The sequence below is a fragment of the Rhinatrema bivittatum genome, chromosome 13 (genome assembly GCF_901001135.1).
Source record: "Rhinatrema bivittatum chromosome 13, aRhiBiv1.1, whole genome shotgun sequence".
Taxonomy (NCBI): domain Eukaryota; kingdom Metazoa; phylum Chordata; class Amphibia; order Gymnophiona; family Rhinatrematidae; genus Rhinatrema; species Rhinatrema bivittatum.
The window spans coordinates 49,227,419-49,251,218 of NC_042627.1; the positions used below are offsets into that span (position 1 = coordinate 49,227,419).

A 23,800-nucleotide genomic window follows, 5' to 3' on the forward strand; every position below is an offset into this window, starting at 1 on the left:
AAAGCTTCAACATAGGGGGGAACTAGAAAGTGCTTTGGTGCAGCTGTGCTGCGCTGTACATCTGCAGAAGAGAAAGTTATTTTCTTTTGTAGTTTGGGAACCAGCACATGGCAGAAACTACTAATTTCCCCATTACTAATTGCCTGATGACAGGAGGGCTAGGGGTACAGCACCTAGAACTCATTCCTGCAGTAGTAGGAAGTAACCTTTTTGTTGCAGTTATCCTCACTATGACGGTAATTTTAAAATAAGCACATGTGTGCCAGCGCATATTCGCAGGAATTTTAAATCCTCGCAAGTGCACGCCTATGATTTAAAATACACTTAGACCATGTATGTGCGCACCTAATTTTAAGCAGTAACACGAGAAAACATCATTCGCGGATCTTCCTTCGTAATTTGTCGGCTTTAACACTAAGATGATTTAAAAACACGTACGCGTGAAGGAAATAGCCAGTTTGTCCCGTTAGTCCACCAGTTTGCCCAGTCAATCTCTTGGTCATCGAGACGTTCCTGGTTCTTCAAGCCTGCATTACCCAGACTCCTTACACAGTCGTTTTAGGCCTAAAACAAGTTTTCTTCAGGCTCGCAACTCATCAAGAGCAGAAGCAAATAAGCGCGGCTAACAGCCCGACACGCACTGCAGGCGTGGGATTTAAAATCTGTATTTTCATGTGTAAATGTTGGCTCCGCCCCAGAACATCCCAATATGCCCTAACTCCACCCTTTTTTCCGCACATTGAGTTACTAACGCACCGCATATACGGGTATATGGGCCTTTTAAAATTCACCCTTATGTACGTGTGTGTGTAGCATTGTGTGATACTGCTGTTACAGCCATTTAGCTTTATCACAATAACATTTTAACAGAACAAAATGTCGCTTTAGCTGTGAACTCTCTTGTTCTGTAACTTTTTTTCATTTGGTAGCTTTCCCCAGTATGAAGGCTCCAGCTTCCACTTTATGGATCTGGTGCAATAAGACACGCGTGGAAAACAACGTATTGAGCACCCTTTTTCCTAATGCACACACAGCAGCATGCCCGAGCGCCCATGCAGTATTTAAAGGAGGGGCTGCGCCAAAAACTACGCAGTAGGGGAGAATTGTGCACTTCTAGTGCTCAAATGCATTGGGCACCCACAATTACAATGGTGTTCAATACGAGCATCCGATTCTATCCCGCTTCTTCCTGACTACTTCGCTGAGTGAGAATTTTAGGTGATACCCATAATATGCTTGCAAGTGATATTAAGTATCTCTTCTTGCCTTGGCTGCAAACTCCATTCTTAAACTCGGTTAATGGTGGTCGGTCCAGTCAGGAAGTTAAGAAGAGTGTGTTCATTTTCTTTAAAACACTCTTTCACTGTTTGGACCACGCTGGAGGCTTTCTGCCTGTCTCTTGCCAAAGCGTACAGGATGTTTGTGGTACGTTGCATGCATGTGTCATAGCCGTAAGAGAAGCCTGTGGGATCCGCAGGAGAGAGAACAGGAGGTGGAATCTTTAGCTTCTCCTCAGTTTGATTAGATCATGAGTCAGTACTAAGCCGAATCCCAGAAGGCAGGAGTGTAGTTATGTTGATTGGATTTAGGTGTGATATGGTGTACGTGTATTCTAGTGCAGTTTGTGGTTTGCTTCCCCTGTGTTGCGTTCTGTCAAGATGTGAAGTATTGATGACTGATGAAGGCTCACTTTCTTAAATGCAGAACTCTTCCTTCTAGCCTTCCTCTGTACAGTCCATTTTGAGCTGTGAAGGGTAGATTGGATACTCAGGTTTCAGAGTAGAAAGAAGCAGGCTTGTATGTTTGTGTATGGATTATTCCTCATTGTTGTTCAGTGCTGCTAAGGCAGTAAGGGCAAAACAAAAGTGTGCAAAAGAGATGACACTATTTAAAACATTTTTAATATTTAAAAGCAGAATATAAATCAAATAAGTAATACATAAGTAAATACATTTTGCATTTCTGCATACACATGAGACTTCTCTAACTTTAACTTTCTTCTACTTATGATACTATTTTTAAGCAAAAAGAATGCAAGAGCTCTATTTTTTTAAAGTTTTCCTTTCTCCATTGTTTCTTAGTTTTGAACATTGTGAGAAAGTGTACTGACAACTCCCTCATTCTACCTTAAAGAACCCGGTTCAGGTTTTTAACCCAGGTCTCCTTAAGGTAGACAGCCACAGGGCATTCTGGGGTAAGGGAGGTTCCCTTCACCTTAGCATAAGAACCCAGGCCTAGAAAGCTTGGGGAGGCCCCAGGGAGCTGGTAGGATCTCACGAGACACTCAGACAGTGGACAGTTACCTGTTATTTGTGCCTGACACAAGGTGAGCTACTATTTTGATTCTTGTATCTTTGAAGTGCTGTAAATAAATACCTGTACCACATCTAAGTTGGTCCAGTCTTATTGTATTCCTGAACTGTTACTGTGGCCACACAGGCCCGAATACGCCACACGTGGTGATAGTTCAGGGATTCTTTTTTCTTAAGTGGGAAGCACAAGTAAAAACCCACAGCCTTCAAGAAGAAGAGAAAAAAACTGCTTGCAGAGGTTTTTTTCCTGGGGCCTTCTTACTTCAATTTCTACTACATCCCTTCTTGAGCAGTCAGGGGTCAAGTAGTAAGTTTGGGCTGGACAGGCCAGCAGGTGTTTTTTGTTTTCTCTACCTGAGTTACCCATTTGGGAGGCCCCAAAGGGAGATAAAATAGAGCAGGTAGTACAGGGCCTGGCCACAGGACAGCAACAGCTGCGAAACACTGTACAAACACAAATAGATAAACAGCAGTGGCTACAAGATCAATTAACATAATAAGGCACAGTCTTAACTCGGCTATCTGAGGCCCTGTAATAGGCTCTGTCCAGAACACGTCAGGCACCTTTACCTTTGCATATCCTGTTTAAGATGAAGGGTGGAGAGGACCCAGAGGACTTTCTAAAGAACTTTGAATGGACCGCCCACCTCTCTGCCTGACCAGCTAGACAACTTGGCTAATTTACTCACTGACAAAAGTCAAGCAGCATTCCAGGCCGTGAATCCAGATGAGAGGGCTTTGTATGAGAATGTTAAGGCCACTGTACAACAGGGAGCAGGGTACTCCCCAGAATACTATCGGCAGCAGTTCCAATGGGCAGCCCTACAGTCTGGGGAGAGCCTCAGAAACCTCTTCCATCATTTGAAAGGTGATGGGTAGAAGTGGCTGCAGCTGGAGGCAAGTTTGGGGCTAGAAGTGGCTCATCAAATACTCCTAGAGCAGTTCCTAGATGGTCTGGACTGGCTCATGCGGAATTGGGTCTACCGTCACACTGTGCTCACCCTAGAGAGAGCCCTGGAAGTGATGGAATCAATGCCTGCTGGCATAAGGGGCTTGAAGAGACAACCCATAACAGTGCCCTGACATGGTACAGCAGTTAGAGGACCTCAGCAATGAACCTCCGAGATAGGGGCCTCTGCCTCTATATCTGGGTTCAAGACACCAGTCTCATCCACATGTTTTAACTGTGGACGGAAAGGACACTTGGCAAGGGACTGTTGGTATGGGTGAAGCAAACCTATGGACGTTAAGGTGATCCAGCCAATGCCCAAAGAAGTATGCATAATTAAATAACTTTGAAGCAGCAACGACCTGCCACTCGGAAGAAAAAGGGGAATCCAGAGAGGCGGAAACAGCCCAGAAACGGGTCATTGCAGACCCTCTCTTTTTGTACCCTTTGTGCAGAGAGCAGGCATGAAGAAGACCACTGTCCAATCCATATAGTCAGCCGGAAACCGAAGAGCCTTTAAATGAACCAGGTAGGGAAGAAACCCAACCAACCCTATGGGAGTGTGCTTTCTATAAAACAGAAGGTCATTCAAAGGAAGCGAGTCCTTGGCTTGAAGACCTGGAGTTTGAATGCAAGTTAACGGAACAACGTGAACCAGAGCAAAGAACGGGGACAGAGCTCCAGAATGTTATTGACTGGGAAAATGTTTGGGATCACAAGTTGTCAAAACTGTAAAGGTGCAATTGTGTGGGTGTCCCATGTGCACGACTTAAGGACTTTATAATCCAGGTGGAACTGGAGGGAGCCTCTACCTAGGCCTTGGTAGATTCTGGCTGCAGCAAAACACTCATTAGCCAGGACTTACTATTTCAAGGACATATTGATAAGAAAATGGAAACAGTAACATGTATGCATGGGGACAAACAAAAGTGTTAAACTTCCCATGCCCTCTTGACTGCCGCAGGACAAGCCATGTTAGAAACTGCTGTCCTCTCCGAGCTTCCATACCCAGTAGTCCTGGGTTGAGATTATCCCCATTTTGCAACCTTATGGAGACAACTCATGGGTATTGGGAACAATATAGCCAGAGGGAGGAGGCAATTGAAACAGAGCCGGGGTGTACCCCAGGCATGTCTGGATACTCGATGGAACATGGCTGAGCTGAGAGGGAGGGTATGTGAAGGAGTGCGGTTCAGGCTTTTAACCCAGGTCTCCTTAAGGCAGAAGGCTGCAAAGGATTCGGGATTAAGGGAGGTTGCCTTCACCCTGCTATAAGAGGTCCAGGCCTAGAGAGCTTGAGTAGGCCCCAGGGAACTGGTAGGACCTCACGAGACACTCAGGGGACATTTACCTGTTATTTGTGCCTGACGCAAGGTGAGCTACTATTTTGATTCTTGTATCTTTGAAGTACTGTAAATAAATACCTGCACCACATCTAAGTTGGTCCAGTCTTTTTGTATTCCTGAACTATTCCAGCAGCCACAGCAGGTCTGAATACGCTACAAGTATATTTAAATGGAGCAGTCTAGTGTATTGAAGTGTGGGCAAACATTTTTTTGCTGTCTTGGCCTTAGTTTAAATTGACATACTAATAGAAGCATACTACATTGCTTATTCTGACCAGTACCAGATATTGGTGATGTCAGAAGAGTGTCTCTGAATATCTGAAAAGCGATAAAGGGGCTCAATCATATTGTAATGAAAATGATAAAGTACTGTGTGATTCTGAGAAGACTGGTAAAAAACTGTGTAAAGGAAGTTTATTTGGTTTTCTTGGGATACGCAGGAACTCTGAGCTACATGTTTTTTAAATATTGGATGTGAATATTTTTATTTACTGACGTTAACAATTTTCTACTGGAAGGTATTCCCACTGGCAAAAAGGAATTTTTAGGGGGAATGATCATGGAAAGGTGGTGAAGCTTCAGCCAAACAATAGAGGGAGTTTCCATACTAAATTCAGACTCTGCATTTGCACATTTTGTAGACAGGGCCAATAAGAGCTGTAAATTTAAAATAAAGTTTTTAAAATGAATTTGCCTAACGCTTTATGTATGCGTGCTGGTATCTGCTAGACACCTCATCTTCACAGATTTTTATTTCCTTTCTGTGTGCAGTAGTTACACCGCTGCGTGTTTCAGCTGATGGAAATGCACAAAGGCCAGCTAATGCCAGTTCTTCATCTTGCCTGCTGGAGTGCAAATATCTTAACTGTCTTAGGAGTGGGGGTGAGGGAGGGAAGACAGTCCCTGGGTCCTGTTGTTGGGCTGTCCCTTTGCGACAGAGACTTTTAGAAGGATCACTCACTGCATAAGTTATATGCTGCAGTCCAGGTCATCAAAATTCTCTAAGGAGCCATTCTCTATCCAGTTTATCAGTGAAATACATGAAAACTTTTCAGGATGTCCCAGAGTAGCCACAGATTAGTGTTTTTTCCTTATAAGTATATAACACGGGGGAGTATGTGGGGGATGGGGGGGGGGAGGGAGTCTGACTTTTGGATAGAATTGTTTAGATGATATTAGCATTAAGGTTGATAGACTGAGCTAAATAGTACCTTACTATTTTTAACCTCCCCCTGTCTTGACCATACATTGTAGCTGTAGTCTTTGACTCAAGTCATAGTTTGCAGCTGTCTTTGGAACCCACTATACATGCACCTGAGTCTGTCCTGTCAATGCTGCATGATGGCTGGGACTCCCTCCTTCTGGGGGCTGTGAGTGTTGCCTCTGTAGTGTCACCAGCTCCAGGCAGTTCTGGGAAGCAGGAGTTTGGTTAAGACATCAATCTCAGATGACGTCTATGGCAGTGTACAGCACAACTACAAAACCATCAAGCCGGCCCTGTTTTATGTTGTAAGGGGAGGGTGAAAAACTGGACCAAGGGCTTAGCAATCGGGACCATGTTTCCGATGTTGTAGCGAAAGATCATATGGAATTAGGTGACCCCTGGATGGTGTGTTTCAGTATTAGAGTGCAGGCAGTGAAGGTTCATTCAAGGACGAGGGTCCTAGACCTCTGGAAAACTGACTTTGTTAAAATAGAGGAGTACCTCAAGGAGTTGTTAGTTGGATGGGAAAATCTAGAGGAAGTAGAAGAACAGTGGACAAAACTAAAAGTAGATATTATAAGGGCAACTAACCTTTTTGTTAGGAAAGTAAATAAAAAGGAGAGGAAAAATAGGCTGCTGTGGTTTTCTAAAGAGGTAGCTGAAAAAGTAAGGAGAAAACTATGTTCATAAACTACTACATATTGCAGAAAGAGGAAGACAGGCAACAATATCTGGAAAAGCTAAGAGAAGCTGGGAAAGAAGTCAGAAATACAAAAATACAAATAGAAAAAACCCAGAAATACAAAAATACAAATAGGACAAAACTTTTTTTCTATGTTGGTGATAGGAGGAAGTGCAAAAGTGGCATTATGAGACTCAGAAGTGAAGGGGGGGAATATGTAAAGGCCGATAAGGAAAAAGCGAAATTGCTTAATAAATATTTCGGATCGATGTTCCGTGTGGAAGGGCCAGGAGGAGGGCCACAAATGAATCCAAATAGGATTGGAAGTGATGTAAATATTAATACATTTTCAGAAAAGTTTGTTCATGAGGAGCCAACTAAACTTAAACTAAACCGATGGAGCCAAATAGGATACATCTGAAGGTATGAAAGAACTTGGAGAAGTTCTGGCAGCTCTGCCGACTGAGTAGTTCTGGAGGAGTGGAGACAGGTGGATAGTTCCTCCTGGAGGAGGCTGGGAACTTCAAGCTGATTAGTCTAACCCCTGTGATGAGACAATGAATGGAATCACTTCTAAATTAGAGGATAGTGCAGTTTCTGGAATCCAGTGGCTTACAAGATCAGAGGCAGCATAGCTTTATCAGAGGTAGATCTTGTCAGATGAATCTCATCAATTTCTTTGAGTGATGAAAGAATTGGATTCAGTAAAGCCTTTGACACGTTCCATATAGGCCATTTATTAATAAACTGAGTGCCCTTGGATTGTGCCCTAAAGTGACTGACTGGGCTAGAAGTTGGTTGATTGGGAGGCAACAAATGGAAATCTCTCTGAGGAGATGGATGTGCCACAGGGATTGGTCCTTGGACCAGTTCTTTTCAGCATTTTTGTGAGTGACATTGCAGAAGGATTATCGGAAAGTGCTTGCTTTTTTAGGTGAAGATGATAAAATCTGCACAAGGGTAGACAGCTGGGAAGGCGTGGAAACATGAGAAGAGATTTAGCAAAACTTGAGGAATGTTCTAGGGTGTGGCAGCTAAGATTTAATGCTAAAAATGTAGAGAGATGAATTTAGAATGCAAAAATCCAAGGGAAAGATACAATGTAAAGGGTGAAATTCTTCTAAACACAAAAGAAGAGCGGGATTTTGGAGTGATCGTATCTGATGATCTTAAGGTGGCCAAACAGGTGAATAAGGCGACAGCAAAAGCCAAAAAGATGCATGGTTGCAAAGAAAAAGGAATGGTCAGCAGAAAAAAAAAGTGATATTGCCCCTGTACAAGTCACTGGTGAGACCTCATTTGGAATACTATATATAGTTCTTGAGGCCACAGCTTCAAAAGGATATAAACTGGTTGGAGTTGGACCAGAGGGTGGCTACTAAAATGGTCAGTGGTCTTTGTTTTAAAGCATATGAGGGCAGACTTAAAGATCTCAACATGTATACCCTAGAGGAAAGGTGGGATAGGAAAGATATGATAGAGACATTTAAATACCTCCAAGATTTCTATGCAGAAAAGGCAGGCCTTTTCAAAGTAAAGGAGGCTTTGGAATGAGGGATCATGGGAAGAGAGTGATAGGGGGTAGCCTTGGGAGTAATGTAAGAAAATGTCTTTACAAAGAGGGTAATGAATGCATGGAACAGCCTCTGTGTAAAGGTGGTAGAAAAAAGCACAGTAGCCAAATTCAACAAAGCATGGGATAAACACAGAGGGATCTCTGAGGGAATCAGCTGTAAAGCTGATTAGTTGGTGTGGATAGGCAGACTAGATAGATCATAATGGTCTTTTTCTGTCATCATATTTCTAATTACCGGTATTTGTTTCTAATTTTGTACATTAACCTCAAAGCTATGCGTACGCCATTTCAAACAATTCTTCTAGTAGCATTGCTCTGCTGTTGTATGAGTACTCTATTGGTAGGATCTTGTAGCGAGAACAGTTTATGAGCTTAAATATAATATGTTCTTTCCCATGAAAACAATAGAGTAAATACATCTCTTAATTTCAATAAAGTGTATTTTTTTCATATTTTGTGTATATTGCAAAATCACTTGATCAATGTGTGGTGGTTTTTTGTTTTTTTTTAATGTTGTTCACTCTCTATTGCTGAGCAGGCTGAGATCTCCATTCCAACCAATTGCTGCAAGGGAAACTTTGAAACCCATGAATGCCGTCTTTTTGCCTGCATGGGTCACTTTGGGGAGACTGAACTTGTTTTCATTTTGTAGAAATATTTTTTTGTAGGGTATGACTAATAAATACTGTTGTAGAGAGAGAAACTGAATTAATGCAAAAACAAAATTGGTCTCTAGCATTACTGTGGTAAGAAGTCCTAAAAGTGAGGCTCTTGCTAGTGCAAGTGATTGTTGACCGAAAATGCTCCAGAATAATAAAATGGTCCCAACTCTGACGCACTCCATGTTATATGGAGGCCTAGCAGTCTTTCTTGTAGTGTTCTAAATACTGTGCCCTGCTATTGTTCATGCAGATCCCAGGAGAAAGTACCAAGTGAGGCTGCTTGCTTACAACAGCGTGGAGGAAGGTTACCAGGCAGACCAAACAGTCAGCACTCCTGGATGTGTTTGTAAGTACAGCATGCACTTAGCGTGTCATAACCAAAAACAGATGAATATATTTGGATAAAATTAATGATTCGCCTTCATTTCTTTTTTCAATTTACTGTTTATATACAGAGTGTGAAAATTACCAGAAACCATTGTGCATTGCCAATCCATTGTTCAGCTGAGCTTATATTTTAAATTGAACCTTTGCCCACTGATTCAGTGAAAAAGAAACTGAGGTGTTAAAGTCACTACTTAATGCATGCAGAGCAAAACTGTAGTTAAGAGATGGGAAGTGGGCCAGGGAACATGCTTATGGTCTTAGCTCTGTATTGAGTCTGCATCAGAATTTCCAGCAGGGATTACTGCATAAACCGATGACACCGCAGTACTATATATTAGATATATCTGGTGGTCATGGGATAATGTAACATGGTCCTTGGTGATTCTTAAATGTTTTTGGGGTTTTTTTAGGACACTGGTATTGTTGGATTTTGCTAGTCCAGCTATTTCCCCAGCACTGGATTAGGGCTTTTCACATCCACCAGCAGAAAGCAACTGTAGTATTCTTTAGCATATAATATTTATCACAATTTATGACCTTATCCTGAGTACTGTGATCTGCTGTGGAGACCACATATATGAAAGGACATTGATAAAATAGAGGCAGTTAAAGGAGGGCCATATATAGAGAAAGCAAAGGAGAAAAACATATATATTTACAAAACATTTACAAAACTATCAACCAACACACGCAACTCGACCTACAAATACCACTTAAAAAATTCACCTCCGCCAGGCCTATCAGGGAACACTACAAAGAGTCACTCCAAATTCCAAAGGCCAAAACCTACCAACATAAATCCTTGAGTCTCAGAGCCTTCTCATCAGCAGGTCCAGCTCTCTGGAACTCGATCCCACCTGATTTGAGACAAGAGCCATGCTCTTTAACATTTAGGAAAAGACTAAAAACTTGGCTTTTCAAAAAAGCATTTCCAAGCCTTGAATAAAACCTCCTCTCACTAGCACTAACTCGTATGCAATAATGGAATGTAAACACGAATCAACCAACCTCAAACCCTCTCTCACTAATTCCTGCTGAATATTTATCATACTATTACCATTCACAACTGTGTCATATTTATTCATTTGATTACCTATGTACCGTTTCATAGTCTTATTTTTTCACTTGCTATTCTAATGTATCAATAGGCTGAAATGTAAATATTGTGCTGTTCAATTTCTCCCCTTCCATCCCAAGTTTATTTTCCTTGTTTTTTGTAACTTTCCCTCTCCCTTTTTCTGAATCACTGTATTTAAAGTTCAAGGTTCTTATTGAAAATATTGTTTTTTACGTTACGTTATGCTTTACACTCCTTGTTATTTGTAAACCGGGTTGATGTGATGCCTATCATGAAACTCGGTATAACAAAAACAATAAATAAATAAATAAATAAATATATACTCTGTAGCAGAAAGAAGGAAATGGGAGATGTGCTATAAATATTCAAACATCTAGCAGGTGTCGGTAAAGTACCAGAAGGAAGCATTTTCCATAGAAAGAAAAGATCAAGGACAAGCAGTCATTATATGAATCTGAAAGGAGAAAGCGCTAAAAAAATGTGAGAAAAGACTTCATTAGTGAGTGGTTGATAGAGACTTGGAACTGACATCCAGCAGAAGTTTTAGGCATCAGAATAGTTGCAGAATTCAACTGTGCATGGGACAGACAGAAAGGGGCTTTGGTGGCAGATAGAGGCACAACACCACAGACTGAATAAGACCTGTGACAACATAGTAGGCAGACCAGGTGGACGAAGTGGTCCTGATCTTCTGACTTCTTCTGTGCTTCAATTACTTATAGACTGCTGAAATTCCGCAGCATTGTGAAAAAGATACCCGCATAGTTATCAATAAGTTTTCATCAGTGCAGCTCTGCCACTCTCTCTCAGATAATACTGAGCCAGATTGCATTAATACTAAAGAAAATTATTATTTCCTAGCGTGTAGCAGATGGACTCAGCACAAATGGGTATAGTGTGCTCGTGCTAGCAGTTGGAGACTGATCTGACGTCAGCACGTAGTACATATACCCCTGCAGTAGGTGCAGAAGCTCAGTAATTTCCGTCTCCAAAGCAGTTTGGAGCTACCTCACGCTTGCTGAGCGTTCTTCCAAATTCTAACTATTAAATTCATAGAAGAATCCTACCTGAAGACAAACCCCGCACTCCTGCGGTGATACCCTCGGGTCCCTCCCCCAGTTGAGTTTCTCGAGGTGATTTCCGTGGTCCCTCGGAGGTAAGAGCCTCGGTCCGGTGGCCGAATCGCGGCAGGGACCTAGCCCCCGAGTGAGAAGGGCTCGGGCGCGGCATAGAGGCAGCCTCTGTCCCGATCCGTTCGCGGTGAGGACTTGGCCCCCGAGCGAGACTAGTTTGGGCGCGGCTTAGAGGCAGCAGGTGCACTTCCTCGAGCGCGGTGGTGACGGTAATTACCCTTTCCCCCCGCAGCCGGAGACCGCCCGGGTCGCAGCCGGGAAGCGCCGAAGATCAGGTAAGGCGTACATCTTTACTTTTGCTGGTCTCCGAAGAGCGAGGATTAGCGGGGTCTGCCTATGTGGAAGCCCGCCATTTTGCCTGCCTGCTCGACATCGCCATCTGCTCTGGTTCGCCGCCTCGATCTAGTGTTCAGACTAAGCGCACAGGCAATGGGCGCGTATGTTAGGCGCCCGAAAGTAATTGGGCGCATATTATATTGTTTAGGCGCATGTTGATGGGCGCACATTACTCGGCGCACATCTTTCGCGCATATTACAAGGCGCATCCTTTCGGCTGGGAGCGCACCAGCGCATAGAAATAACAGACGCAATGGAGCGTATGAGAGCCCATGCGTCTACAGAGCCAGCACTTCAAGAATCAGGCATAAGAGCTCTAGGCCTCTGCTCAGCATGCCACCTCAGAGCCACACAGAGCGAGGAAGCAGACTCCCTATGTGCCCAATGTGAGGAGGCCCTGGGAGTTCCAGGCCAGGGCCGGTCCCAGCCCAGATTAATTGCCAGTTCCTCAGGGAACACCCCGGACCTAGCAGGCCGAGGTGAGCAGCCGGGGAACCCTAGAGACCTGGTGCCCCTAAGGCTAGAACCTGCTTTGCTCTCCTGGATGGAGTTATTCAAGGGGATTCACGCCTTTGTCAAAATGCAGTCTGATCCCCGAACGGACCCATACGTACCGGATGACCCTGCCCCTGGACCCTCTAGACCTAGGCACGGCCACCTGCCACCCGGAAGCCCCACTTATGGGGATTCAGATTGCTCTGAGGAAGAAGGCGAGCTCCCCGAGCAGGGAGAACTTCCCTCGGGGATAGAGCCGTATCGAACCATGAGACGCTTCTTTCTTAAGGAGGATCTTCCAGACCTGGTCTCTCAATGCCTGTCGGAGCTGGCTATCCCGGGCCAAGGCACCCCAGGGGAACCTAGAATGAACCCCCTGCTAGAAGGCCTTCGTCAAACGGCTCACCATTTTCCCCTCCTTCAAGCAGCACAGCAGCTAATCGATCTGGAGTGGAATGCGCCAGAGGCCTCATTCAAAGGGGGTTGGGCCTTGTCTAGCATGTACCCCCTGGACCCGGCAACCAAGGAGCTGCTGGCATGCCCCAAGGTAGACGCCATAGTTTGCGCAATTGTGAAGCGCACCACCATTCCAGTGGAGGGAGGGGCGGCCCTCAAGGATGCACATGACTGGCACCTGGACGCCATTCTGAAACAAGCCTTCGAGGTGGCAGCCATGTCCCTGCGAATCGCGACCTGCTGCACCGTGGTGACGCACTCCTGTTTATCACAAGCCAGGAACAACACCCCGGGAGAAGAAATGGAATCAGCTCTTTCGTTCCTCACTGACGCTGCCTCCGACTTAGTTCGTACGGCAGCCAAGGGAGTATCATCCTCAGTGGCAGCCAGGAGACAGCTCTGGCTACGAAATTGGTCGGCCGACTCCTCCTCCAAGACGCGCCTTACAAGAATGCCCTTTAAGGGATCCCTCCTGTTCGGCAGCGACCTCGAGAAACTGGCTAACAAATGGGGCGCCTCTCCATTGCTCCGTCTACCAGAAGACAAGTCAAGGAGGAACCAGCGCCATTTTCCTAGGCCATCCAGAGGTAGAAGCTCTCAACGCTTCAACCCCTACAGGACTAGCTACCAAGCACCTCGTTCTCCGACCAGGAATCAGTCCTTTCGGACCAGGCACAACAAGAGGGGAACCGGCTCGGGTTCAGGTACCGGCCGCACCCCACAATGAGCATCAGCTGACCCATCTGGGGGAAGAAGCCATAGGGGGTAGGCTAACCCTATTCTACCGCAGATGGGTCGAGATTACTTCGGACCAGTGGGTCCTTTCCATCATCCGAGAAGGGTATTACCTGGACTTCCTTCATCCCCCTCCGGACAAGTTTGTGGAATCTCCTTGTCCACCCCTCAAGAGGGTGGCACTGGAAGCTACCTTGTGGAGACTCCTGTTCCTAAAAGCCATAATCCCAGTGCCTGCATGGGAGATACATTCTGGGCATTACTCCATTTATTTCATCGTACCCAAGAAGGGGGGCACCTTCAGACCCGTCCTGGACCTCAAGTCAGTCAACCGGCACTTAAGGGTCCCAGGATTTCGCATGGAAACTCTGCGGTCAGTCCGAAGTGCAATACAGCCAGGGGAGTATCTCACATCCCTGGATCTGTCAGAGGCCTACTTGCATATCCCAATCCATTGGGATCACCAGCACTACTTACGCTTCAAAGTCCTGAAACAACGCTTTCAGTTCCGGGCTTTACCCTTCGGGTTAGCCACCGCACTGCGGACCTTTACCAAGGTAATAGTAGTGGTGGTGGCGTCACTCAGGAAGGAAGGAATTCTCGTCCATCCCTACCTAGACGATTGGCTGATCAGGGTAAAGTCACCGGAGGAGAGCCACCAGGCAACCAACAGAGTTATATCTCTTCTGGAAAGCCTAGGATGGGTAGTCAACACAAACGAGCTCCCTACAGCCTGCGCAGTCGCTGGAATACCTAGGAGTCCGATTCGACACCCAGGAAGACAGTCAGCCTGACCTCCAAGAGGAGATCGAAACTCCGGAATCGTTTACAGACTCTGCTGAGCACCACCCAGCCCACAGCTTGGGATTACCTACAGGTCCTCGGCCTAATGGCGTCCACTCTGGAAGTGGTACCATGGGCACGGGCTCATATGAGACCATTACAACGCGCCCTCCTATCTCGGTGGAGCCCACGATTACAGAACTACACCGTGCATCTACCTCTACTGGCCAGAGTACAGAATCAGTTACGGTGGTGGCTGCAGCCCGGCCACACGAGCCGGGGGTAAAAAATGTCCTCCCCAACCTGGACCCTGCTCACTGCAGATGCCAGCTTGAGCGGCTGGGGAGCACACTGCGAAGAGCTAACCGCCCAAGGGCGGTGGAACAGAGAAGAGTCGGGATGGAACATCAACCGACTAGAGGCACGGGCAGTCAGGTTAGCCTGCCTGCGATTTACCCACAGACTTCGAAACAGAGCAGTCAGAGTGATGTCGGACAATGCCACCACGGTGGCATACATCAACCAACAGGGCGGAACCAGAAGCCGACAGGTATCCTTAGAAATAGCCCCCCCTGATGGCTTTGGCGGAAGCAAATCTCCAGGACATCTCCGCCGTCCACATTGCCGGGAAGGACAACACCACAGCAGACTTCCTCAGCAGAGAAAGCCTAAACCCGGGGGAATGGCAGCTGTCATCCACGGCCTTCCAGATGATTGTGGATCAGTGGGGGACTCCGGGCATGGACCTACTAGCGGACAGGTCCAACGCTCAAGTACCCAGATACTTCAGTCGCAGGTGAGATCCTCTATCCCACGGGATCGACGCCCTGGTGCAGCCATGGCCTCAGGGGATCCTGCTATATGCTTTTTCCCCATGGCCCCTGCTGGGCACCATTATGCACAGGATTCAGCGGCACAGAGGCCGAGTTCTTCGGTGGCCCCGGACTGGCCAAGAAGACCCTGGAACGCAGACATGAGACGACTACTGGCAGGGGATCCTCTACCCCTGCCCCCTCACAGGGACCTGCTGCGACAAGGTCCCATCCTCCACGAGGATTCAGCTCAATTCTCTCTTACGGTCTGGCCATTGAGAGGGCTCGACTGAAGAAAAGGGGATACTCTGGGTCGGTAATAGATACACTCCTCCGAGCACGCAAGTTCTCCACATCACTAACTTATATAAGGATCTGGAGAGTATTTGAAGCCTGGTGCGAAACTCGCAGCACCAGTCCACATGCCGCTAAAATACCCATCATTTTGGATTTCCTGCAAGATGGGCTTCAGAAGGGTCTGTCCCTCAATTCAATCAAGGTTCAGGTGGCAGCGCTATCCTGCTACGGCCCCAGGTGTGACGGCAACAGCATTGCCACGCACCCGGACGTTTCACGTTTCCTGAAAGGGGTCAAACACATTCGCCCACCACTGAAATGGCCAGTACCCCTGTGGAACCTCAACCTAGTTTTGGAATTCCTAGCAGGACCCACCTTCAGACCCCTCCGAGGCCTGTCCCTCCATTCGTTAACCTTGAAGATGGTGTTCTTGCTGGCCGTATGCTCAGCACGCCGCATCTCAGAGCTACAAGCGCTGTCCTGCCGCGATCCGTTTCTCAGAATCACCCCAGGGGCTATCCATCTTCGCACGGTTCCTTCCTTCTTACCCAAAGTGGTCTCACTCTTCCACCTCAACCAAACCATATCCTTGCCAACCATGGAAGGGTTGAGGAAATCGGAAGCAGGTCGAATACTGCGTCATCTCAACATCGGCAGGCTGCTGTCCAGATACCTGGAAATGTTGGAAACAGTACGAAAGACGGACCACCTGTTCATCCTTCACAGTGGGAAGAGGCAAGGAGAAGCGGCCTCATGGGCGACTATTGCTCACTGGATCAAAGAAGTTATCAAAGCGGCCTACGTAGAAGCGGGAAAACCACCACCTCTACGAGTCAAGGCTCACTCTACCAGAGCACAAGCGGCCTCCTGGGCAGAAACTAGGATGCTGTTGCCTGCAGAGATATGTAGAGCGGCAACGTGGTCCTCCATCCATACCTTCTCCAGATTCTACCGTCTGGACGTCCAGGCCAGGGAGGACACAGCATTTGCAAGGGCAATCCTAAACGGACCTCGGGCAGCCTCCCACCCAGTCCGGGAGTAGCTTTTGTACATCCCATTCGTTCTGAGTCCATCTGCTACACGCTAGGAAATAGAGAGATTACTTACCTGATAATCTCGTTTTCCTTAGTGTAGACAGATTGACTCAGCATCCCGCCCGGCTGCCCTTATATATGGGGATTCACCGTTTCAAGGTAAGTCATGCTTCCTTACATAGGGCATGCACCCTGCCGGGTGTCGACGCCTTCCGGTTGAGAACACTGGCGGTCTCCAGCTACTGTCAATCTGTCAGGTTAATCATGTTCAGTTAATCGGTCAGTCACACATATATCCATAATGCTTTTGCAAGGAAGATTACTGAGCTTCTGCACTTCTGCAGGGGTATATGTACTACGTGCTGACGTCAGATCCGTCTCCAACTGCTAGCACGAGCACACTATACCCATTCGTTCTGAGTCCATCTGCCTACACTAAGGAAAACGAGATTATCAGGTAAGTAATCTCTCCATTTTCCCCTCTGGCTAGTAACCATTGTACTAGACCAGCACACCTGCAATTAATGTTTCATTTGGATATGGGTGTAGTGTTCATAGGTGCTCAGTGGTGCACATGCACCACTAACTTTGAAACAGGGTGTGCCGTGCACCACCAACTGCATGCACATCCAGGAGAGCAGCAGCTGCGAAGAAGAGGCCCAGTAGGCCGCTGGAGAATCCTATCTTGCTAGTGGTTGAGAAGAGGAAGAGGCCTGCGAGGCCACTGGCGGATCCAATTTCACTGGTGGCCAAAGAAAAAAAAAGGTCCAGTAGGCCACTGATGGCCAAGAAGAATAGCAAGTCTGGGTGTTATAATTAGTGAGGTTTGGGTGGACCCTTGGACACTGTGGCAGCTGACCACGCCCACAGGGGGAAGTCCCGTGAGTGGCCACAGGTCAGGCTCAGCTTAAGACACACAAACACAGAGATTGATCTTTTATTAGACAATGTGATGAAGCCACCAGAGGTGGCAGTAGTGAGCAATAGAAGTAGCCCAGCTAGGCTAGTATCCCTCAGGCGCTGGAACAGCGACTCCTCCATTAGCAGTGCTGTATTGGAAAGAACTGAGAATAATGAGTACAGTGGAATATGCACAAGCCCCAGTATGGAGAACCCCAGGATAGGGAGAGCAGGCCCTCGAGGAGCGAGTACCTGAGAGCTGAGAGGCTTGAAGGTAATGTACTCACACAGTGGTTCCATGAGTACATCCACCCTCTTCAATATTTACTTACTCCCACTCTGCCACTTACTCTCTAAACTAGGACTGAAATTCTTCCTATACGCAGATGACGTACAAATTTTGATTCCCATTCGAAAATCCCTCAACGAAACCCTGCAGTACTGGGAAACTTGTCTGACCTCCATAAACTCACTCCTCTCCAATCTCCACCTTGCACTCAACACCTCCAAAACTGAAATCCTTATCCTAACAAATCAATCTTCCGACTCGATCCACCATACGATCCAAAATGCCTCACAAGCTCAATCACTACCACATAGCGTCAGAGACTTAGGAGTTTACCTAGACAACCAACTAAATTTGAAATCCCACATTAAATCACTGCTAAAAGGAGGCTTCTTTAAACTCCAAACCCTCAAAAAACTGAAGCCCCTCCTTCACGCCCATGATTTCCGCACCGTCATGCAAACCACCATGTTATCCAAACTCGATTATTGCAACGCCCTTTTCCTAGGCCTCCCAGCCTCTACTACTAAACCTCTTCAAATCCTCCAAAATGCCATGGCACGTATCCTAACAAACACAAGAAAATCCGATCATATCACTCCCATACTACAAAATCTCCACTGGCTCCCCATTGCATTCCGTTCCCAATACAAAACACTTACCATCCTACATAACACTCTACACAAAAACAGCTCCCCCTGGCTTGAAGATATGCCTCAATTCCGACAATCGAACCGCCCCACCAGAAACGCCCTCGCCGGCACCCTCCAAACCCCCTCACTCAAAATTGGGCACCTCACCGCCACCAGGGAAAGAGCCTTCTCTATCGCAGGGCCCCTCCCTCTGGAACTCCCTCCCGGCCAAACTCCGACTAGAACCATCCCTGAGCCACTTCAAAAAAGGAATAAAAAACATGGCTGTTTAAACAGGCCTACCCCAACTCCTCTCAACCCTAGGCCTCCCACGCATACAGGAACCTGCATTCTCCATACAGCCCTTCCCACCTTTCCCACCCTGGTAACCCTTCCAACACACCCCATGCTCCCCCTAACTCCCCCCCTCCACTCCCCCCCCCCCCACCCGCCTCTTAGCCTCTTCAGCCCCCCCCCCCCCCCGCCTTCTTTACCATATCAATCTCTCCATTACTTTTACCTCCCCTCTCGCATATTTTCTCCCCCCCTTTCCCTCTCCCCTCACCCCTCCCCCCAACGTTGTAAATAAGTTCACATATGTAATATGTAATTTTAAACCCATATTTTTCCAATTAAGTTATCCATGCTTGCTTTCTCTTTTCTCTCGTTCTTCGCTTTTTACCTTGTTCCTTTTATCCAATTATTATCCAATTCTCCCAGTTAAACCCCCCTTGTTCAATGTAATTTCCTTTCTCAGTTAATTGTGAACCGACATGATGTGTCCTACGAATGCCGGTATATAAAAATGTTAAATAAAAATGTTAAATAAATAAAATAAAAAAAATGTAGGAGATGGCACCAGGGCTGGAACGGAGGCAGGCCCTCGAGGAGCTAGTACCTGGTTTCAGGGAACAGCTCTGAGGTGAAGATGGTAGTACTCACTGTTGTTGAAGATAGCGAATCCTTCCAGGCAGAAGAGAAGGTATGAGCAGGCAGCGAGTCAGGGAACATGGGCCCTCGAGGAGCGAGTACCGGTTTCCTGATAGCGACCTGAAAAGCAAGTGAGGCCCCCAAGGAGTGGGTACCCTGTTAGCGTTAAGAGTCCAATGGAATTGGAGGCAGAGTAGCTGGGTACGGAGATCGAATCCCATTTGTAAAGAATCCCCTTGCTAACTCAAAGGCTAGCAAACATTGTAGGCTTTAAATATCTGGGCAGCGTGACGTCATCACAGGGGGACGCCCCTGAGGTTCGCGCCAAGTAGGAAATAAGAGAGAGGGCCGCGCGGCACTTGGGCCCTAAGGTACTAGTGGAGCATGGCGGGAGGCAGCGCCCAAGCCAGTCCGGGAATGCCAGAGAGGGCAGCAGGCAGATGCCGCGGTAGCCAGGTGTCCATCCGCAGCAAGAGGAGGAGCAAAGAAGGAAAGGTAGGCGGAGTGAAGCCATCGGGAAGGGACAGTTGCAACACTGGGGAACCGCTTTGTGGCCGAGAAGAGGAAGAAGCCCGTTCTCCCGCTTCTGTGTGCTGGCCTTCAAACCACGGGTGGCTTGTTTGTACTCTGTGCTTATTTCGTGCATTGCAAGATCAGCATAGAAGACGTGCTAGCCCCGCGAGTTTTGAACAGCACAGGGCAGGCATCTAAGGAGCAGTGGGAGAACGGGTTCCTTTCTCTTCTTGGCTGCCGGCAGCCTCCCAAGCCTGCTCTTCTTCTCAGCCACTGGCAGCTTTCCAGACCCGATGGGGAGCTTACCTGTGTTTTGTCTCTGTGTAGGTGAGTGAAAGAGAACCCCTCTGGGTTTGAATGTATGAATGGTAGCTTGCCTGGGTGCATGTGTGTGAGAGAGAATGGTAAGCTGCTTGCAGGAGTGTGAATGGTAACCTTGCCTGGGGGTGTGTGTGTAGTGTGAATGATAACCTACCTAGGGGTGTGTGTGAATTGTAGCCTGCCTGGGAGTGAATGTGTGTGTTTGGAAGCCTGCTTGGGGGGAATGTGAATGGGAGCCTGCCTGTGTGTGTGTGTGAGAGAGAGAAAGAGCATGTGGGTGTGAGAGCCTGTGTGTGGGTGTGAGGGAGTGTATGGTATGTGGGAGTGGGAGCTTGCATGTAAGAACGAGAGTGTGTGTGTGTGCATATCTATGGGAGTAGGAGCCTGTATGTGAGAGAGCATGTGGGGTGCTTGTGTGTTTGTATGGCAATATGAAGCTGTGTGAGTGAGAATGTGTGTGACTCTGGGGCGGAATGGGAGCCTACATATGAGAAACATCTTATGAGAGTGAGAGCCTGTGTGTGTGTGTGAGAAAGTGACAGCCTGCATGTGAGAGTGAGAGCCCGCGTGGATACGTATGTATGGGAGTGGGAACCTGTGTGTGAGAGCATATAAGAGTGAGAGCCTGTGTGTGTCTGAGGGGGAATGGGAGCCTATGTGTGAGACGGCATGTAAGAGTAAGAACCTGTGTGTGTGTTTGTGAGAATGGCAATATGCATGTAAGAGCATGTGAGTGGGAGAGTCTGTGTGTGTGAGTGGTAGCCTGTGTGTGAATGAGAGCATGTAAGAGTGAGAGCTTGCATGTGTGTGTGGGAATGGGAGCTTGCATGTGAGACAGCATGTGAAAGTGAGAGCCTTCATTTGTGAGAGAGCATATGAATGTGGGAGCCTGTGTGTACATGAGAGCATGCAAGAGTGGGATCCTGTGTGAGAAATGACTTGTGTGTGAGAGCACCAATGTGAGAGAGAGCTTGTGTGTGTGGGTGTGTAGAGGAAGGAAAGAAGACAGGAGGAGAGAGAAGAAACGGAAAGAATAAGAATCCCTGAAAAAGGAATAAGACAAGGGGGAAAAAGAGACTGGGACCAACTGATTAGAAAAATAAGATCAAACAAAGGGGAAAAAATTATTTTGCCTTTCAACAATTGGAATATGGTTTCTTTGGGAATGTGCATTTCAGAGTTCAGAGTCTGGTTTTGCTGCATATTTCTATTTCTAATTTGTAGTCCCTTATTCTGTATTAGGTAAGGGCCTGTCTATGATGTGCATGTGTAACAAAGGCACAGTATTTTGACTAGTGTGTAGTTTCTCTGTAGGGATTTGTAACAATCTGGCTTGTTCTGTTTGCCCAGTAGGTGGTGTATCAGTGCTTTAGGGCCTGGTGTGTCACACACAGGTTCTCACAGGCAGGCACGTGGGAGAGAGGGACTGTGTGTGACAGCATTAGCATGTATATGAGAGAGGGAATGTGTGAAAGAATGAATGTGTTAGTGTGTGTGTGTGTGTGTGTGTGAATGAGAGAAAAGATAGTTTGTGAGGCCCTGCCTTCCCCAATTTATGATAATCTCAGGGTAAGTGGAAATCAAAAGAAATGCTGGTATTAAATTTCTGCTCTCCAAGTATGGGGAGCAGGAAAGTTTTTAATCCTTGTTATTTTTAATTGGGTGTAATTTGATGTTTCTGATTTGAAACATTTTATTGGGGTTTTTTTGAGAAATATTAGAACACTAGCAACTGTACCCATTCTATGCCCGAGCGGTGAGCCTTTTTATTGGCACATCTGCTCTTGTTTTGAGCTGAATTTCCCTTGAAATTCACTGTAAGAGTGTCCCTTCTACATACTCACACCCTCATACAGGCTCTCTCACTCTCTGGCACACACACACATCCCCTCATATAGGCTCCCTCTCTGAAACCCACAGTCAAGCATCCCACGCACTCCCCCTCTTACCAACCAAGCTGTCTCTCGCACTCCCCCCACACCCCCTCTCCTCTCTCACACACACATTCTCTCTCACCGGCATCCCCCCCCCCCCCCCCCCCCCCCCGCTCACCAACCATGCTCTCTGTTACCCTCCCCTCTCTCACACACACATTCTCTCTCACCGGCATCCCCCCATGCTCTCTCACACCCTCCCCACCCCCCTCTGACCAACCATGCTCTCTGTCACACCCCCTCTCTCACACACACACCTCCCCTCATATAGGCTCCTCCTCTCTGAAACCCACACTCAAGCATCCCCCCACCCACCCTCTCTTACCTCCCATGCTCTCTCTCACCAACCATGCTCTGTCAACCCCTCACTCACACACATTCTCTCTCACCGGCATCCCCCCCCCATGCTGTCTCTCACAACCTCCCCACCCCCGCTCACCAACCATGCTCTCTGTCACCCCCCTCTCTCACATAAACATTCCCTCTCACCGGCATCCCCTCCCCCATGCTCTCGCTCACCCTCCCCGACACACATTCTCTCTCATCGGCATCCCCCTCCCCTCATATAGGCTCCCTCTCTCTGAAACCCACACTCAAGCATCCCCCCACCCACCCTCTCTTACCTCCCATGTCTCTCTCACACCCTCCCCACCCACCTCCACCAACCATGCTCTGTGTCACCCCCCTCACACACACACATTCTCTTTCACCGGCATCCCCCCCATGCTGTCTCTCACACCCTCCCTACCCGCTCTCACCAACCATGCTCTGTCACCCCCCATCTCTAACACACACATTGTCTCTCACCGGCATCCCCCCATGCTCTTTCACACCCTCCTGCTCTCTCTCATCCTCCCCTCCCCGACAAACATTATCTCTCACCAGCAAGCCGCGGGACCCGCAGTGTTCACGGCGAAGATGAAGGTCTGGCACGCCGTTTGCGGCGAAGATAAAGGCCTGGTGCGCCGTTCGCAGCACACGGGGGCCTTCCATTTTCGGCGTGACCAGAAAATAGCAGCGTAGATCAGAAAATAGCAGTGGAGACCCTAGCATGCTGTGAACGGAGCGCGTCCCGCGGCACACGGAGATGTGCCGCGGGACGCGACGAAGATGAAGGCCCAGGGGGCGAAGATGAAGGCCCAAGGGCGCCGATCACGACACACGGAGACCTTCCCTTTTCACCGCGAACGGCGCGCTGGGCCTTCCTCCTCGCCACGAACGGAGCGTGTGCCGCGGGTTGCGCTCCATTCGCTGCACGCCAGGGTCTCCTCTGCTATATTCTGCCTCTCCCGCGATGGCCACTGTCCTTCTTACCTGTGCCGTGTTTGAGCCGCCTGTTCCATCTATCGGCAGGCTGAGAAACTCAATGCCACTCGAAATTAGACTGCAGAGAAGCTTTAAACTTTTCAAAGTGAGTCTAAAAACCTGGCTTTTTAAACAGGCTTTTTATAAGGAGAACGAAGAAAACAAATAAGCGCATAAGTAAGCACCAAGCAATCAGTTTTTAAAATTTTTCTTTCCTATCTCCTAATACATATTAGAGTGTTAAATTTATATAGGAACCGTAAAGAAGTTTTTTCAACCAACATATAAGCAAAATCAACACACAGCTTTTTATATTATAAAAAACATGTTACCGTTCACTAATGCCACATCTATAATATGTAATCTATACCAATCAACTTTTAATATTATTTGTGACTTTTTGTAAACTGTTGTGATGGTGAATTAACTTAACGACGGTATAGAAAAGATTTTAAATATAAATAAATAAATATTATAGCGCCATCTATCGGCGGGCTGCGGAACATCCGCGATCACTGATGGACACACTTCAAGCCCGATACATTATGGATTTGTTATTTATTGAATGCTTTATTCATTAGATATTTTGAAATATTTTATTGGTTTCAGAAATATTAGAACAAATTTATGCAAGTTTTTTAAAATTATTCGATGTCTGTCGACTGTGTTGACATTTATTATTTTTATTATCATGGTTTTAAT

The 23,800-nt window shown here is 47.1% G+C and overlaps 1 protein-coding gene across 2 annotated transcripts in view; it reads left to right on the forward strand.

Moving 5' to 3' along the window:
- The window catches only part of PRTG (protogenin), a 219,983-nt gene that overhangs the window by 164,921 nt on the left and 31,262 nt on the right, over positions 1-23,800 (forward strand). For both annotated transcript variants that reach the window (XM_029575503.1, XM_029575504.1), the window contains one exon: positions 8,982-9,077. In XM_029575503.1, coding sequence (XP_029431363.1) covers positions 8,982-9,077 — 96 coding nt within the window. The remainder of the gene's footprint in view (positions 1-8,981; positions 9,078-23,800) is intronic.